The sequence below is a fragment of the Myiozetetes cayanensis genome, unplaced genomic scaffold (assembly GCF_022539395.1).
Source record: "Myiozetetes cayanensis isolate MyiCay16 unplaced genomic scaffold, myiCay2020 scf2-11, whole genome shotgun sequence".
Taxonomy (NCBI): Eukaryota; Metazoa; Chordata; class Aves; order Passeriformes; family Tyrannidae; genus Myiozetetes; species Myiozetetes cayanensis.
Genome location: NW_026087411.1, coordinates 7,598,050 through 7,617,143, shown reverse-complemented (window position 1 = coordinate 7,617,143; position 19,094 = coordinate 7,598,050). Strand labels below are relative to the sequence as shown.

At 43.1% G+C, this 19,094-nt stretch overlaps 2 protein-coding genes across 2 annotated transcripts in view; one reads left to right on the top strand and one right to left on the bottom strand.

Moving 5' to 3' along the window:
• The window catches only part of MACROD2 (mono-ADP ribosylhydrolase 2), a 1,470,694-nt gene that overhangs the window by 1,258,848 nt on the left and 192,752 nt on the right, over positions 1-19,094 (top strand). The window lies entirely within an intron of this gene.
• BFSP1 (beaded filament structural protein 1) lies at positions 714-18,926 on the bottom strand. The gene is made up of 8 exons (XM_050314961.1): positions 18,326-18,926; positions 12,000-12,060; positions 8,623-8,718; positions 7,721-7,813; positions 6,911-7,018; positions 4,606-4,826; positions 3,181-3,266; positions 714-2,051 (listed from the first exon to the last, which is right to left on the bottom strand). The coding sequence occupies exons 1-8, from the start codon at positions 18,694-18,696 to the stop codon at positions 1,108-1,110; spliced, it is 1,980 nt and encodes a 659-aa protein (XP_050170918.1). The 5' UTR covers positions 18,697-18,926; the 3' UTR covers positions 714-1,107.

Here is a 19,094-nt window from a genome sequence, read left to right as displayed (position 1 = left end):
GTGTGCCTGGAGTCAAGCTGATGCCTAAATGGTGCACAAGCACAGCACAAGCACATTAAGTAGAGCTCAGTATTTGCACACACACAGGTGAAGGATTTCCTTTTCCTGGTTTTGCTTTGGGTTTTTTTTGTTTGTTTGTTTGCTTTTTTGGGATTTTTTTCCGAGTCGAAAATATCAGGAAGCTGCAAGAGTGTCTTGCAAGTGTTGCTTATTCCAGCAATCCTGTGGAACTCCATGGGACTGCAAGAGACTGGGTTGTGACAGGATCCCATGGCACTATTGAACTCTACAAGTCCAAGGGAATACTTTACAAGCAAATATCAAAACACACAGTCTTTGGCTGCAGTCCACTCAAAAGCTCGTTGGCAACCAAAAATACCTTAGTTGAGTTGGTGAAGGACAAATAATGTTTTTAGTGGCTTTTATAAGGGTAATCTCCCACTTCGGTGGAATTTCAAGTTTTATTCTGAGAAGATCTGCAGTAAGAGCTTTTTTCAAACACAGAGAGTTTGTCTTTAGATCCAAAAGAAATGTCTGCCAAGCTCATTGCTATTTAAAGACTGTAACTGGGAGAGATTTGTGATTATTATTGCAATTGCAATTATTTAACAGCCCTTCCCCTGGAAAACTCCTGCACACCTCAGGTGATGTTTACGAGTAGGGACTATCAGTCAAGGGTAAAGGCAACACAAACCCACAAGCGGGTATCTTCGGTAGAAGGCAAAACTTTTATTAAATGAACCAGATGTCACAAGTTAACATTTGCAGCTGTCTCAGAGATGGGGAATTGAATGGCGGTTATAGGAGCAGCAGAGGAATATGCAGATTTGTCCCGGATACTGTGGAAAGCCAGGCAGCTCTGTCATAATAGTTACTTTCAGTGTGTCCTAATCATGAAGATCAGTTGCATAGGATGTGCCCTGGAGCATTGCTAGTGGTCGTTGCACCAAAGTTGAGCCTACGTCAGACAGAATTGCCATCAAGGTTTCAATCTGTTCCATACCAAACAGCAAAAATCTCACTACTGTATCATTCGGTCAGGAAAAAAAACAACAAACAGTCATATAATATGCCAGACAAGTTGACTATCAAGGGGGTGTGTGCCACTTAAGAGCCTTTGTCTCCTGGTTTCTTCTTGCTTGTCTTCTCTATCATTGTCTCAACAATCATCGCTGTCTCTTCATATGTCTGAATTTTGTCATCTGAAAACTTCTCAATGGACTCCACCACCTCCACCTTCTCGTAGCTCATAGAGCCAGGCAAGGCTGCTTCCCTGAACAAAAGGCCCTGCTTGTCTTCTCGCTCATATTCTGTCTCTCGAAGGAGTCCTGGCTCGGTTGGGCTTATCAGACCAGGGGAAGGAACTGTCTCAGGCTCAGAGATGTCCGGATACTTCGTGATTTGCTCGATTTTTCCTCTTGTTTTTTTGCCCCATTCAAGCACCTCTTCTCTCTCTTCCTCTCTCTGTTTATCTGGGATTTCAAACCCTTCTCTCCTTTCACAGATATCCACTTTCTCTTTTTCTGGTGGTTCAGCAGGTTCTGGCAGCTCCGGTATGGGTTCCACCTCCCCACCGTTCATCACCTTCCCATTGTCAGTAGAAACTGTGATCCCTCCTGGAGCAGGGATAGGGGGGGCCAAGATGCACGGTTCTTTGTAGCCCTCCCCTGTCACCAGCACATAACGACCTTTGGGAGGGACTTCAGGCTTAGCCTCTGGTTTCTTGCAGACTCTTATTTTCTCCCTCACAATGTTACACAATTTATCAAAGGCTTTACTTATCCGGGCTCCGTCAGGTACATCCTCTGGGCCCATTTCTTTTTCATCGAATTCTGAACCTTCCTGCCCAGGTTCACACCTGACTGAGCCTCCGTGCCTGTACTCCATCTGATCTTGGTCAAAACCTTCCAGAGTTCTTTCATACATTCTTTCAGGTGAGTGACTGTCAGTTTTGTCTTTTGACATCAGCTCCTTTTTCCTGGCAATTTTCTTTGTCAGTGCTTTTTGTCTGGGCTTTACACTGGCAATGTCTTGCACGGCCTGGGTGATATCTAGAGAAAAATTAAAGCAGTGCTTGAAGACAGTCGCTGCAAATGCTAGAGCTGCCTCTCACCCTCACTGCTGCAGGTGGAGAGCCTTTGTGTCTAAGAGGGGCTAAAAGTGAGCCAGGCACCTCCACTCATGGCAATTTGGGGTATGAGCAGATTCTGAGAGGCATGTCAGGAGGGAGCAGCCAGTGGTTGGCGGGCACAGAGCTGGGAATTCTGGCAACACGGGGACAGAGGGGTATTAACATCCCAAGGCAGCTGTTTTTGTCCCACGTCACAGACAGAGTAACGCACATGAAATGCCCTGCTTACCATGCAGGAAGAAGCAGAGGTGTTGTTAGAGACAGGCCAAATCCTCAGCAGGTACAAAACAACACTTTGTGGGATGGTAGTTATCTATAACTGCTGAGGATTTGGCTTTAGGCATTCTGGACCCATTTCATATAAAACTGCTACAGTTCACACAGTGGTTAGAAAAATTGCAGCTGTGCTCCAAAAAAAAAACCCCAAACCTAACACCCTCATTTGATGGCTTGTCTCCATTCTCAAGGCAGTTTGTTATTACTAAAACCCCAGTGAGCCTTGGATTTAAGTCACACCAAATGTTAGTGCCTACCGCACCTTTCTATAAATCAAGTTCCCTCTTTGGTAAGAGCAGCCTTGCCCATTTAGTCCCTGACCACTTCCTTGTCACCAGGTTTACAAGCATCATAATTCTAACAAGCCATCATACAGCACAGAAGGAAAACAAGTCCCAAAAAGGTCCTCTGCCTGCCCGTGGTGCTGAACGTGCCTTGGTGCTCTCTGCATCCCGCTAAAGTGCAAACGAACAGTTCACAAGTCAGCACAAAACCTGCAGCTCCTTCCATAGTTTCAGGTGCCTTTTGACTATACTCTCTTGATTGGCCCGAGTAGTAAATTACAGAAATTAGCAAAGAAACACTTTTGCTTGTGGTTTTGGCCTTTGACAGCTTGTCCCAAAGCCAGCTGAGGTAAGCTGAAATGGTTGCATTTACTTAGTAACCCTGGAATCAGGCTGTCACGGCTGGTGGGTCATATGGAAGACAAATGGACACACTTAAAATACAATGGTGCTGCTTGTGACAGACACAGCAAGACATCACAGGTTTACCTCTTCCCCTCGAAGCCTGGGGCTGGGCAGGTCTGTAGATCTGTGTGAAGAGTGTGACTGGGGTTCCTGCTATAGCAGAGTTTAACCTGTGGAGAAGACACACATGGATCAGATCTCTCCCCATAATTTCTAGTGAAAGCAAGTGGAATCATGCAAATTGAAGCACAGAGGTTAAAGACATTTTTTTTCTATGGTGAGGATTCAAAAAGAATGATGGGAGCCTATTACTTGTCAGGGGAAAATGAACACAGCCATAGCACCTTCAGAGGAGTGAGGCTGGCCACCCAGAGGAGAAATAGGATGCTCCATAAGGTAAAGTACACCAGTAACTGCAACCTACAGCAACAGCTTTGTAATTTAGCATGGCATTTTGAAGAGATGGGGAGATTTTAGATAGGCAGTCAATCCAAGCCTACCAGACATCAGCCATAAATTCATTTTACCATGTTGGCTGGTAAAACAGGAAATTTGGTAGCCCTTACAAAGTGACCTGTGTATGCCTGACTTGAGAAGGGCGAGATAAAAACTGAGCAGTCTTCCTTGGACAACATTTGAGAAGTCAGCAGCATTAAGGGTTAAAAATTAAAACAAAGAGACTGTCCTATTGCAAACCATTTACTATATCTTTGGCCTTTTCAGTCTGCTCTGCCAGAATTTGAGATATTTTGGCCTGTCAGAGATATACACCCTGGGTCGATATGCAAGAGATGCCCATTTTGATTTTTGGTGCTGAGAATTAAGCTGTAGAGATGCTTCTATCCAGAAATCAGTGTCTAAAATCAGACCCTGAAAATGGATGAAATACCTGTTCCCCACATGTGAGACTAACTATTTGTCAGTGTCCCTCCCCTGCATCTTCGGGACCACCTGGAGCAGCAGCGTGGATGCTTGGGGTGCTCTGCTGCTGAAAGCCCAGCTCCTTTTCTCACGTGCAGCTGATGGTTGGCATTAGAGGGAGCCAGAGCTCCTCTGTAGGTTTAAACACAACCCAAATGCCAGCTAATTTCTTGTATTCTCCCCTTTTTACCCCTTGCCTGATGAATGGCTCTGCTGTGAAAGAGTGTTTTGCTTTACAGGACATTTGCCCTGTCTGCACCCTCCAGAATCAACCTGCCTGTAACACCCAGCCAGTGTCACCAACACTTGGGCTGGGGAGAGGGTGTTCAAATTGCTTTTGTGTGCTCCTGACCTGCATGCACTGATGCCAGAACAGCATGTGGAAAGCAGACTGCATGAACAGGAGAAGCTCCAAATGCCTCTGACTGTTTCCTTGGAAGAAGCTTGACAAGATTTTGCATCTATATAGATTTCTGTCCCCAGACACCTATAGCTTTGGGTGGATTAAATGTCCTTAAACACACATTTTTCAAAGGGGATAAAAGAGATCACTGGCCCCTTTGGGAGTGTCCAGAAATCCAGCCTTACCGGCTGTCCTCGTTCTCAATGATCCGCTTGTACCGCTCCAGCTCGTTCTCCAGGGACTGCTGGTAGATCACCAGCTGGCGGCAGTCAGTCGTGTACTTCTCCAAGATCCTCTCAGCCTCCTCTATTCCCTTCCTAAGGTTTTCAATCTGCTCATTGTAAAGCTGAATTTCATCATCATAGCTCTCCTGGGTGTTTTTAATTGCTTGCTCCAGCATGGTTGTCTGGTGAATAAAATTGGTGGGTGAAAGAAGCAGCTTTGAAACATTCACCATCCCCATACTTTAAGGGTCTTTAAAGGCAAGTCATGTTTTATTACAATGTGATGCTGCACTGCTGAAACACAGCAGCAATTTTCTCTACATTTGTTCAATATTCAAAACCAAGAACTCCTCCTGCTGCCTCCTTGTCTGTTTCAAGGTTTCTGTTCTACAATAAGCATGACGGGATCAGCAGCATGGACCAGGGAATAGCTGTGTGACGTCTCCCTCCCCTTGCACATGAGGCTGGTTGATGCCTCACTGTGTGTGTGACCTGAAGTTCCCCATGCCCTGTTTAGGCAGAGCAGGAAGTGTCTTACTAGGAAGGCAAAAGTGCTTAACAGGGAAAATGTTCCAAGGAAAAACCTTCCTTCGCTGTGGTCCGCAGACCAAGCAAATAAGACCAGAGGTCTTGTTTTAAGTAAAAAGCTCTCCTTTTGAATTCAGTTCCTTGGTTTTTTTACTTCAGCGATAAAACCAACGAGCACATCAGCCAGGAGGTGGCGATAGGCGCCTTCCAAAAAAAAGGAGCACGAGTTCCAGGGTGGGATATTTCACGTTGTAATTCTGCTCTCACTTTCTTCTGCTACATTCAGTTATTTATTATAGTTCTTTTATCCCATTTTTCCCCCCCTTTCAAAGAGCTTTTAAGAAATGTACTCACAAAAAGCTAATGGGGCAATAAGTGACTAATGGATTCTTTAATAATTGATTTATTTCTATATGTTTCAGGCAAAGATTTTAAAATCCTTTTAAGAGCCTAAATTTAGGAGCTAGGTCCCTTGGCATTAGTTTGGTTCTACTGCAGAGTACGAGTGGACAAAGACTCTTTACTGTTCAATGCTCACAAGGTGAGGTCCACAACCACTCAGCAACACAGCTCTCAGGTCCCAAAAGAGGAAAGCAAAGGAACTCGATGACACCTCAGTCATCAGATCCAGCCTTCACCATCACAAGCAACTCTGTCACTGACCTCCACTCACAAAGCTATTTCACTCTTTCAATCTCAAGGCACAAGAATGAATCAATTAATAAACTCTAAATGGCATGTTATGATTTGATTTTGAAAGCTGCATGATTAATTCCCCAAAGGGTGCCTGAAGGATGATTTTCTCCTGTTTCTTTCTATATTGATTCGTTATCTCACTTATCTCTATACCAATTCCCACCCTTCCCAGAGCACATGTGACCTTTCCACCAGAGCATCAGACATGAGGAAGAGATCAAGGGAAAGACCTGGGGGTAGCACTGTCTACACTAACTCTAAGGAAAGAAGTTATGCTCAGGAGGTTAAGAGCTGCTGCTGCGGCTGTCCAAAGGAATCCCAAATCCCACAAAAAAAAAAAAAAAAAAAAAGATGTTTTATGCCAGTATTTCGGTCCTCTCACCCAGATGGACAACTAGTTGAAGTCTTGGTCAGATATTTTCTGCAACTGGCAAAAAGCAGATCATTATGGTCCAAGAACAGAGGAGATGCAGATCCTTGCTTGGTGCTTAGAGTGACAAGGATGAATGCAGGATGCCAAAGGTAGCTCAACAACTATCTCAGTTTTGATTACCAAATCTGTCCACTCCTTCTGACAACAAGCTCAACATTGGATGTGGCAGTGATAAAAAGGATTGGGCAGATACTTGAAGATCCCCCATGGATTTATGGAGCAAATTTCCAGCCAGAGTTGAGCAAGTAACAAAGCCATTAGAGCCCTTGGCACTTTTCCATCTACACTTCCTGCTGGTTCTGTCCTACAGGGGTCCACTTGCACTGTAGAAACTTTCTCTCCTCAGCTACTCTGATAACCAAAGACAGCTTCATTGCACCTATGCTACCCTACAATCCTCCCTGGCTCTCTTAAACCTGACAATTTGGACCCCTGAGAGAATGAGAATGAAACAGCTGAAGGAAAATACGGAAATCTAAAGGAAAACACACTTCCAAGTCAACCAAGTTCACAAGACCCTGTTAAAGGCCACTCAGACTTTACCATGTGACCATAAAAAGAACAGTTCATGAGCATCATGGTTGTGTTTACAGCCAGTGATGGTAGTACCTCTGTCTGCAGCTTGTATTTCTGCGCCTGTAGCTGGCAGAGGATGCTCTTGTATTCCTCCAGCTGGCTCTGCAGAACAGGGATCTTCCTCTCCGTTATCACTTTTTCCTGGTTGGAAGAAAACAACGTGTGTACAGGAAAGTATGTTTCACTCTTTTAAAAAGAGCCAAAAGAAATTCCACTACTGGAAATAAACTGTAAAGACAAACAGAAAATGACAAAAGACAGATAAAAAGACGGGTATTGAACCTCGAGTCAACTTCTGTGGCACGGCTTTAAGAATAAAGATGTCAGATGGTAGGGCTGTAACAGTACAGCTTACATTGAAATTAGACCCTGTAGATAGAGCTCTTCACACTTTCTTCCAACTAATATATGTTCTTGGCACAGCCACTTACATTGGTGTGAATCACCAGGTTTTCATCTGGTCTGTATCAATTTATTTGATTTACAAGTTTTCACAACCTCTCACCCCTTCAGGGTAAGATTTACTTTCTCTTCAAATATTCATATATCCTGCCAGCTCCTCCTCAGAGAGGAAGCACAACTACTTCAGCTACCTTGGAACTGCACATTTTTGGGGCTGATACCTATGCTGGAGTGCACCTGACCAAATGCAATCTCTCTTTCCTGATCGATAGAGTTTTTCAAAGCTACAGTTAGTTTTTTTTCTCTCATATTGAGTACTGACACACAGTTGTGACAGTTTTCACTTAACCTTGGAGTAAGAGTTGAATGATCTAGGACACTTTAGGAGTAAACTTCATGTCTTTCTTACTTTGAGCAGTATTTACCAACTGCCATACTTGCCTCACATATGCCAGTGGTTATGGGGGACACGCGAGGGGTTGTCTGGATGATCTGCTGCAAAACATTGACGTAGGTCTGGATTTCCATGAGGTTCTGTGGTGAAGTAAAGACCATTTTCATCAGAAAATGCCACAGTAAGGTGCTCCCCTTCTGGGGATTATTTCTAGATATTTCCTTCTTTCAGCATATACAAGTCCAGTTCACGTTCGGACTTAATTTTGGGATGTGATTTTAGACCTGATTTTGAGGGCATGAGTGCTAACAGTTTCATCATGTTGAGGATACATTAGTGGCATTTTGGCTAAGTGACTATACAGTTCATAGTCTTAATTAAAGATTCCATGATTTCTCATTTCATAAGAGAGTTTCAAAATGAGAACCAGAAATATCTTTGCACGTGGTCTGAGAAAGTGAGTCTCTTCTTGCAAAAGCAGCAAAGATGGGACAGTGGCCTAATTTCAAGCCTCACAGCATTCCCAGGAAAAGGAGGCTGCATTGGAATCACACAGCCACAGGCTTATGCCTGCTGATTAACTGGCATGCTCTCACCCAGAAAATTGGGTAATGAAAGCAACAGCTTTCTCAGTGTGAAATATAAGACAGCTTGTCCAGCACTTCAGGTTGAACCATGATGACAGGTCAACAAATTCAAAACATTGCTGCAGCCGTGGGCATCGGGCCCTGACGGAGTCTATTTGGATACTGGCAACCATCCAGCTGTTGTGCTTGACCTCCACACTGCAGCTGTTTTGCCCACTGAAAATAAAAAGTTCTACATGTACCCACCAATACGCAAATGGGACTTGCTTTAATTTGCCACCATTTGATCCCGGGGAAGGGTGAGGCTTCGCACCTATCTCTAGAAGGAAGAGCGGAGTAAGATGGTAAATTCAGCCAGTTACCTTCTTGTATCTGTCCTTTGTGGCATTAATATCATCCTGCAGGAACTGGGACTCAATCTGCAGCTCCAGGTTGCACAGCAGCGCTTCATCAGCTTCCTGCAATGCAGAGACACGTGGCACGGTCAGCACATGTGGCTGGAGCGCCGAAATCACAGCAGCCACGTAGCCATAATGCAAGTCATCAGCCTGTGCGGAGTACTGAAGTATTGAAACCTACTATGAAACACTGAAGTATCATGAAAACAGCAAACAAGAGGCATCTTATTCACCACGTTCTGCACAAATGTAATTTATGATAGGGTTTGGCACTAGCACTGTCAAAATTTGTTTACCATATGCTTTTATGAATGCTGGAAGCCAAGTGGTAGACTTGGCTATGAAATGCCAGTTTGATGCTAAAAGCTTGGAATGGTGCATGAGTCTTAAAACAAATGACAACAGCAGACTAAGGTGTTGATTTCTCTAGGATTTATGACTAGATCTGAGTTATCTTGATGCCCTTTTAATATCCCCAGTAAATAAATCCTTATAAAAACCCAGGAGGGCCCAAAATATTTGTACTCTGTTTGGTGTGTTGTCAAATGCCACAAATGCACAAATTTGGAGCCATTTCTGTAAATAAAAATGACAGATGAACAGGTCTACCAAAAAATCATCTTACTGAAGAAGTTTCTAATATATTGGGATTTGCAAGGACAAAGTTCATAATATCCAATTAATTCAGAGCACAAGCTGTATGACTACAAATCATGATCTCGGAGATGAGTGACACTGGCATTTAAACCCAGTGACATCTCCATTTCTGTTTAAAGGCCTAATTTTGATTTTTCCTGTTATGTTATTTAATACAAACCCTTGAATACAGAGTAATTTCCATGGAACTTGGCAATATATTTTACAAACATGTCACTGTGAATAATAAGCTTTACTTTCCTACTTAATGCATGAATTCTTGGTTAGGTTTATCATCAGCTAAAACTCTAAAATATCACTTTTGAAGAAGCATCTTAAAAATTGTCAGCTGGATCTCCGTGCAACTCCACAAAACTTGCAAGCTCCTCCACCAGTTTGCAATTTGCTTTAAGAAAGTCTTGATTTCTGCATTTAACTCAAAGTGAAAAAGAAATAATATTAAAAAAAGAATTTAAAGGTGTGTTTCAAATTACCCGTGTGCCACTACCATCTGTAAAAGTATCTTAGTGAGTGGATCAGGGGTTGCAAGTAAACCACTGAGATTTGTGGGTGCAGCAGATGACTGGTAGCAGGGGGTTTTTCTTTTTTTGCAGGTGCACAGCACGAGCTATTCCAAAAATGTGTGGATGTTAGCTGTCCCATTGTGCTGCTGAGCCTCCCGGGCAGAGAACTCTCCAGCGGGCTCTGCTTTGTGAGCCAGTGGCTGATTCAGAAACATCCAGCCCAGCACATTCGGAGCCAGCCATCAGGAATGCCCGATGTTTTTCTGCACTCCTCTGCCTTCCTATTGAGAGGAAGATCAGCAGGACAATGGCCACGCTGGGAGGTTTGGGGGGGCCAAAAAAACAAGCCCCCAGATGATACCGATAAGCAAATATTTCTGCATGTGATAAACAAAAGCAGCGTTTGGCTTTCCAAATGGGAAAAATACTTCAAAAGGGAAAAATATTTTTGCTCTTATTCTGTGCTTTCAGAGATGCCAGCATCACTGATGAAGCTGTATGTCAGAACAGTGCAGTGGCTACATGTTTTCTTCTGAATTTTGCAGTGTCTGCTATTCACTCGACTTCTGAAAAAACATTCTGCTTTAGGTGTTGGTTCCAGAACACTGATCCACGCGCTGAAGCAGAATTTTCATTTACCGTGGGAGAGAAATCCCTTGGATCTCTCCAGAATGAGTGCTGGTTTTCCAAACTGATTCTCCATCTGTTGGATGAAGCACAGGTTTACACCTGCATGTGCAGGTTTCAGGATATATCTTGGAGACTGCACAGAAAACCACCACCACTTGGTGCCCCAGTGCAAGGAGCTGTTGCAACAGGGGAAGTCCAGGAGAATCCTAGGATAGAAACCCCTCCTGTGTCTCAAGATTCTGTGAGCTGTGCTTGGGACTGTTGAATCAATTCACTTTTCTTTAGCCACAGATTAGCTGAGAGGAACTGTGAAGACAGAGCTACCAGCTACAGCAACCCTTTACAAGGGATTTGTCTCCACAAATGCTTTGAAGGGCTTGCAGGGTTTCCAAGAGCCCTGCTAGTAAACTGGAAAAGAGCACCAATGCAGGATGTCTAGAGATCAGTGGAGACAAAAATGCTAAAATGCACTTTGTCTTTTTTTAATATAAAACATGCATATAATTATTGTGACAGTGCTCAAGTAGAACAGCTCCTGCCATTTGCAGTGAGGAAATAAAATAATAATCTCTATTTAGTCCACTTGTAATTGTTTCCCAGTTCAGGAAATGAAGGGTAAGCTGTGCAAAATAGAAGAGGGAAAAGATATAATGCTATTTTCTTCACTCAGATGACAGTTAGCAACAAGAGAGGATGAATCTGGCTTTCTCAGTTTCACAGACCTGGTCTGGAAACTTCCAAAAGAAGTTAGCCATCTTTTCTCCTTTCCCTGAGCCTCATTATTATTATATTTAATTATATGATGTTATTGTTATTACTATTATTTATTTTCCATTGTATTAGTTCATGAAAGTACAGCTCAGTATAAAAGGGAGAAATCAGGGGGACTTGAGGATTCTCTTTTACCTAATGGGAAACTGAGGATCTGTCCGAGGAAGGGCTGACCATATCCTGCAAGGGACTGAGGAGCTTTGAGACACACCAGATTTCAAAACTTGGACTCAATCAGCAATTTTTCATGCCATGATATCAGTACTAATAGAATTTTAATATAGCAGCTGAAGGTTTTAGCAACAAACACATTTTCTCCAATCACATTTCGGACTCTCAGATTTGTGTATTGGCTGCACAGTATGACTAATAAATGGACTTTTCCTACCTGTGTTCGTTCAGAGAGATTATCTTTCAAGTGAAAGTCTGCTTAAAAAATTAAGAAGAGTTATTAAAGGTACCTAAACATATACCAGATCTTCAGCAAAGGTGAATTTGTGACACTTATGTCAGCTACAGGTCCAGGAGCAAAATCAGCAGTACTGTTCAAGGTAGGGAATACACAATGCCTACTCACACACTTAGGTTCTGACACTTGCACAAGGTTAGGGGAGGGGGATGAAGGGGAAGGAAGACTTTTCATCAGGGCATAATGACAAGAAACCTCTTGCTCTGACATTTTATCTTCCCTCTGCTTCTTGAAAGCAGCTTGCTGTAGTAAATGAAGCCGAAGGAAAAAAAATTATAGAGACCTTTCCTTTGCCATTTTCTCAGACTTACCTTATTGAGGCGCTCAAGGGTTTCTTTTAGCCTCTGCTGATATTCACGTTCATTTCTATACCTGCGAATAGAGAAAAGGAGATAAAGGTCACTGGTTCATCCTTCTGTGAACTGCATTTTCATCTGCACAAGATGTGCTTCTCGCTAAAGGAGGAGACGAACCTTGAAGAGACCCAAAAGATTTATTTGTACATTAGCATTATTTGTTTTTTGGTCCTGGGTGGTAAGACTCATTTCAGAACTGATGAACTGCTTGTCTTCTATTTATGTAACAGAATACAATGAAATGTCACATATTTGCTATCACTTTTTTACAGGACCCTTAAGACTTAATAGACTATTTACAATAAAAGCACATTCCATTGGCACTGGACTACAGTGACAGCCATTCATCAGTGGTTACTACGTGAGGATTTGCTACACTGGTACATTAGCATTTCATTACATTGTCCCTGGTTTTCTGTCCTACCTGCTGTTGTTCAATAAGCATTTTCATGACAGGCAAATTAAACACAAAGGTTGCAGCTTCCCATATCGGCTGTGTATGAATAATGTTGCATTAGGATGCTTTGATGCATCAAGCTTTGTGTCCTCTTTAATGGCAGTTTGTATTTTAGCTTGGTCAAAATCACATGTGAGCCTTAGTAAGGACAGCATTTATCCAGCTATTCTTATGCATTTATACAATGTCCACAAGTGCATAATGGGCATGTTCCTATGCTGAGTGAAAATTGAACGTATATTGTGTTTATCTTTGGTTTGAGGAAACAGCACATATTCCTTAAGAATTAGGCTCTGCCTTTGTATGTTAAATAGAACTATCATTTAGAAAGTCCTTTTGGTCACAGAGTGCAAAATTTCCTAATTGTTGATTATTGTTGTTTGTTCCCTTCCTGCATATAAAATGTTTAATAAGAAATGGTTTCATAAGATTCCACAAAAAAAAAAAAAGCCAAACCAACCCAACCCCCCCCCACACTATTTAAAACACAACAACAAAATAAAAAATAATCAGACAGAAACATCTCTTTAGTACAAGGCAATGAGACTTTGCCATCAGTCCTGAACAAGTGTCTCATCGAACTCCAACAACTGCCAGTGACAAAGTATAGAAATACAGTCTATTCTTGTTTACCCCTTTACCTTCCCTAAGACAACAGAGATACAGAGTTATAAAAAGCTGTCATTTTCTTACTTTCTACCAGAAACCCTCATGGTAGGTGTCACTCATGAACTGACCAGGACCACAAAGGAAGAACTTGGCAGAACAAAAAAATGGTCTTGGTAATTTGGTTTCCCAACTTTTCCTTCTTCTGAAATCCCGTAATATTAGCAGGGGCAACTGATCTGTTTTCAATTCTTACCATGAGCAGCAAAGAAACACGTGAAAATGCTGAGATTTCATTTCATTATCACTCCTACAAATTGCTGATAAAACTAAAACAATGTCTTTTTTTTTGCCAAACAGTATTAACACCAGGTTCACTTCCCAGGATACAACGAGAATATTCAGTGAGACTGCCTTTGTTTTCTGTTGTTTGACAAGTATCTCACCTCCAACCAGTTTTCTATCTCTCTCATAAAATTTTTGTGTGCAACTGACAGTAAACACTTCTCTAGCTCAGATACTTTCTGACAACTGAGTAAGGAGGAAGCAGGCTGTGGCAGTTTGTGAAAATCAAATACACAGTTACAAAAAAAGGCTGGTTTTACACTCCCAGTAATATACAAGCATCTGATGGAGTCAGGGTTTAAATGTCAGCCCTAATGTCATTCAGACATGCTCAGATCTGACTCATTGCTAGATCCTCACTCAGAAATTCTTTCAATTACTAGAATATTCAGCTACATTTTCCTTCCCTCTTAAATAACCCAAATATCTGCTGTGCCACACAGCCATAAATCCACCTGGCAACCTTGGGAGAATTAGCATTGTGTGATTATCCTTTGAAGGAGGATCACTTTTAAGTGATGTTCAGTCTACTCCAGAGCCTACTCAGTGCAAAAGGGTTAAGGAGCTCTTTGAAATGCTTCAGAGACCTCAGGATGCTTCTGTGCCTGCTGAAACATATCCGTGTAAGTGCAATTGCTGACAAATTACAACCCTGTTATGCTTCAAAGCTAATTTCAGTGTTCAAGTAATTGGCTGGACTTGTTGAAAAGAGGTGTTTTTTTTTAGATGGTTGCTGGTCAGACTTCCCTGGAGCTTGAGAGGCACGAGGTTGACTTGCTTCATTAAAAAAAACCCAGCCAATCAACCAAACACTAACCTTCTCCCCTAGTCAAGTAGTTTTGGGTCTACAAACCTTTTTGGACTGTTCAGAAAAAAAAAAAAAAAAAAAGGGATGTTAATTTTTTTGCATAGGGTGAAAGAAACGGAGTGCAGGGGGCTGCCAAGCTGAAAGCAAGCAGATGTGAGGATTTTAGGTTTGTTTCTGTCACCTCTTTTTTTTGGACCTTGCCTTGGCTACAGTGCAAGGACTTGCTCCTCTCCAAAAAGAAAACAGTCACAATGCATCCAAGCAGTGCTCAATGGCCAGATAATCAACTTGTCAAACCTGAGCCTTTTATATGGTACCTCTCTGTTGAACTCTACTGAACCCTTCCATCAATATATGAAGCATCCTGGTTACTGCTTCTCTCCTTTTCCCTTGCCCTGAGCACTTCACTAACCTTCTTTTAACGGAGACAGCAGTAATTTCAGTGCCAAAGAGAGCACAGACTACAAAACACTGGTCCCACAAGGATGATGGACTGGCCAATAGTGTTTGTGGTTCATACCCTGAATGCTCAGAGGAGTCCCTTGAGGGCTGTGCTCTGCTGATTTATGAGCAGGTTGCTACCTGTGTTATCAAGAAAACACTACTGAGTGGCTGACAGCCACAGGGCAAGCTTGCAGTGGTCTGAGGAGGGGGTGGAGGGCAGACAGAACCTCCTCACCTCAGCTGCAGCAGGATAAAGTCCTTCCTATCACCAGAGAAGCAGCAGCAGTGCAGAGACAATCCTTGCAGACAGGGCTGGAAGGCAGCTTTGCCAGTGGAGTCCCCATATCGCAGATATCACGTTTTCCTGCTTGTTTTTGTTTTCTCTCACAGGCACTGGGTTTCTACTTTGGCCACAAAGGGTGTCAAGCTCATCAGAGCATCCTTACACAGCACAGCTTGGAGAACACAGTGCCAATTTCCACGGCTAGCAACTTCCAGGGAATCAGACTGCATGTGCAAAACCCACTAGATATGAAGTGAATGAATTTTTAAATTAAACAATTGATTAACAAGGCTTTTAATTTCTGAAGTTAATTAATCCTCCTCTGTCAAGGTCGCTAAAATCTAGATTTCAGCATCTTTCCTGACATCATGGAGTGAGAAACACAGTCCTTTCCCACAGCCAGATGTAATGTTGCTATAACAATGATGGTCAATAAAATTAGCATAGTGAGCCTTTTTATGAAATGCATCCAAACAATTCCTAGCAATGCTTTCTTTTTTTTTTTGCAATTTCGAGAGAAAGAATTCTCCCGATACAGAATCTGAATTATTCACATTAATGTGAAAAGCTATGAATATGACTACAGAGGATTTGAAAAGAAATTTTAAAGTAAGATCCACTTTTTAATGGATCATGCCCATTTAATTGTACAGACTGAGTAGCCTCAGGCCCTGCTGTGTTTAAATGTAGCTTTAAAAGGCCTATTTATATAAATGTAGCTTTAAAAGGTCTATCTATAAAAATGAAGCTTTAAAAGGTTTACTAATATCTATAAATCTATTTCCCAGATTGCGAAGGTGAGTGAAAGAATGGGTGGTTGCAAGAGGTAAAATTCTTTGCATTAGTGAAGGACACAGACATTTGTCAATTAATTGAATCACAATGCTCCACTCTAAGAGATTTTGTTAACCCCAGTGTGCCAAAAGTAGAGGCTTTATGGTTCAAAATGAAGCAAGAAACACATAGTGCCTGTTGACAACTGAGCACAGACTCAGGGAGGAGGGTAGGTCTTCAGCACATGAATGCTTCTGGTTTCAGTAGTCCCTAATATAGCACAGAGGGTTATTTATAACCCTGTTATATATAACAGAGGGTCATTCCTCCCTTATTTTGTTTAGAGAGCTTTATTTATAACTCTCAGTAGCTGAAATTAGAGCCATCAGGATGGCATCAGTACATGGTGCCAGAGCACTGGTTGTTTTTTAACACCTGAAACTCTAAACCTGGTCGATTTTTGTCAGATGCTGAAGAAACTTTCATGTTTGTCTTCCAGTCAAATTCAGCAGCTCCCAAGAGGAAAAAATAAACCCATAATTCTCTTCTTGGTACAAACTGAAGGCAATTTGGTTAAAAAGCAGTCACTGCCCTTCCATTGTAATGACCTTTTGTATCTTTAATTTTTAAATTGCAATTTTTGGCTTAGATATAGTCAAAGTTTCATTTTTATATGTTTAAAAGTTTTATTTTGTTTACAGCTGCTGAATGAATATCCCGGGATATGGGATGGACAAAACATGCTCCATTTCCTCCAGGAAGTCATTAACTACCCCTGTAGCAGGTCCTAAATATTACTTTTTAAAGCACAGCCCCTTCTGTTCATGTTTCCCGCCCTAGATTTTCAATGCCCTGTATTCTTCCCCATCTATTTACAGTTTGCATAAAGCAGCTCTAATAAAAGTAAATTATCTTCTTCTCACATGACTAATCTTGCGCAGTTTGCACAGATTTTTAACTAATATGCAGCTAGACACTTAAGTACCAAGTTTAGTCAAAAAATCAGGGATACCATATAATAAAAACATATGAGTAAGTATCAGAGTCGACAGCTAAATTATAGCATTGGCTCATAGCTGAATTTTCTGCTCATAAATATTGGAATACAAAGTTGCCTAATTAGGTGCTTATTACTTGCTGACACTGAGCCAAGGCGTCGTGGACATCTGACCACTGGCAGCAATAAGGCTGAGTGCACATGGATGGGCTATTCTCTGATGTCAGGGGAGAAAGTGAGATCAGGGCTTGGCATTTCTACGGCTGTGCTGTAGCTCACAGCCCCCACAAGCAGTTCACATGCCAGCATGCTGAACTGGGTGCCAAATTTTCAAAGGTGAATTAACCAGATGGACATTCTGGGGGTAAAAAGAAACACTAACCAATAAGTAAGAGAAGGATTAGACCCTTGTCTCCTTTGAGCAGCCTTTTTATGAGCAAGTCTCACCAACTCTCACATAATTATTCAAGCCACTTGGCCAAAACTGCCTGTTGCTGAAGGGAAGGGGGCTAGAGGTGTCTGAAGTAATTTATCTGCCCCAGCCCTTGATGTTCCTGCTCTTTATGGTGCCACTGAGGTTAAAAAGGTGCAATTAGGGGAAGCCTGTTCTTACAGCTACTGTTCTAGTGGCAAAATACGGCAATGCAGGATGCAAGGAAGAAGAGGAGGGCAAATTTCAACATACCAAGAAAAGAAATGTGTCTACATTCTTTGCCTCTCTCATCTGCAGGCCCAGATGCCTCACAACACCTGTGAATAAGAGTTTCTCAGACAGATTCTGTACATTTCAGGAGGTGTTTGTGGTCATGCAACTCTGTGCTGCTCACGCACAACTCTTGCTTTGAGACATCTGTTTTTCAATTGGGTTATTTCCTTTTTGCAGTTAAGAGCAAAATCCTCCTAAAACTAATGAACGATAGCAACCAGTGTGTGCCACGGTGAAGACCTGCTGCTGCTGAATGGAGAGGGAGTAGCAGAGGGACCATAAAATGCAAAACTAGAGCTCCCAAAGCCCTGACACCTTACTTATCACCAGGGGCTTACATGGCATATCTGTAAGTGTAAAACATCCTTCTGGAAGATTTTACTGCGAGGAGATTAGGATTTTTTGCTTAAGGAAGATTTCCTGCCTGGAAAAAGGCATCTTTCCCAGAGACAGTTTTAGATGCTTTCTCCTCCTGCATTCCAGTGGAGTGACTCCCTGGTATGAGAAAAGCTAAGCTCTTGCAGGCATGTCTGAAGACCCCACAGCAGGGGGGCCAGGGATCATAAAAGCCCTAAGAAGAACAAGGTAGGTGTCTCTTTCTTAGGCCCGGTGCAGATTTGTGCTGAGATCTTACGTGTTCTCGACTTTGGAAATGAATTCTCCTCATTCCTTCCACTGCCTGGTACTTTGGGGATACCTGCCTGCATTTGACCCTTACAACATCCCTGTCTACAAGCCTGATACACGTGGAGAGGCATCACCCCTACACAAGAAGCAGCCCAGTGACACCAAGCCCGCCCTCACCACAAAGACGAACACCAGAAACGACGCCACCCATCTCCCGCCCACCCCAAGCCTTACTTGTTGCGATACTCGTCGAGCATACGCTGGGCATCCTTCTCCTCCCGCTCCAGCTTGGCTCTGTCCGAGGCCAGCTCCCTCATCCGCTGCCGGTTGAACTCGATCTGCCCGGCGAAGGCTTCGTCCAGGCCCACCAGCTCATCCATGCGCTGGAAGGTCTCCAGCTGCTTGCGCAGGATGGTGTTGCGCTGCTCCAGCACGCGCGCCCGGTTGATGTAGCTGGCGAAGCGCTCGTTGAGCTCCTGCAGGTTCTCCAGGCCCCGGGCTTGGGCCAGACTGTCGAATTCGGGGGAGCCTCGCAGCTCATCGTAGGCGTCCGACCGCTCGTACTTCTCCTTGCGCACCTCGCGCAGGAAGCTGCTCCTGTACATGGCTTCGGAGGGGCTGCGCGGTGCCGGGTTCCCCTCTTGTGTGCCTGCCTGTCTCTCCAGTTTGGATCTGAATTGTTTCTGGGGGGTTTGGGGAGGAAGAACTGAACATAATCAACCCCCCAGATGATTAGGACTTGTCTCCAGGGCGGTTTGTGGCACTAAAGGCGTCATCTGCAAGCGGTGAACTAAATAAATCCCGAAGGCCCCGCCTTGGAGCTGCCCATCCAGGCGTCAGCAGTTCGGAGGAGCAGCGGGCACGGGAGGGCGAGGGGCTTTTCTTTTCGAGTGTTACAATTGTGTACGGCCAGAATAAAAGAGAGCAACGTCCAGCTTTCACTCGGCGGATTAAAGCATTGTCCATGGACAACAAAACCAGCGCTCTGCACTTTCAGAGGCTG

What these genes read in the sequence shown, in the direction of transcription:
- BFSP1 (XM_050314961.1), bottom strand. Translation starts at nt 18,696, where the DNA reads ATGTACAGGAGCAGCTTCCTGCGCGAGGTGCGCAAGGAGAAGTACGAG. An exon ending in ATTGAGAACGAGGACAGCCG is followed by an intron (nt 3,267 to 4,605) that starts GTAAGGCTGGAT and finishes TCTTCTCCACAG; the next exon opens with GTTAAACTCTGCTATAGCAG. An exon ending in CCAGGCTTCGAGGGGAAGAG is followed by an intron (nt 2,052 to 3,180) that starts GTAAACCTGTGA and finishes ATTTTTCTCTAG; the next exon opens with ATATCACCCAGGCCGTGCAA.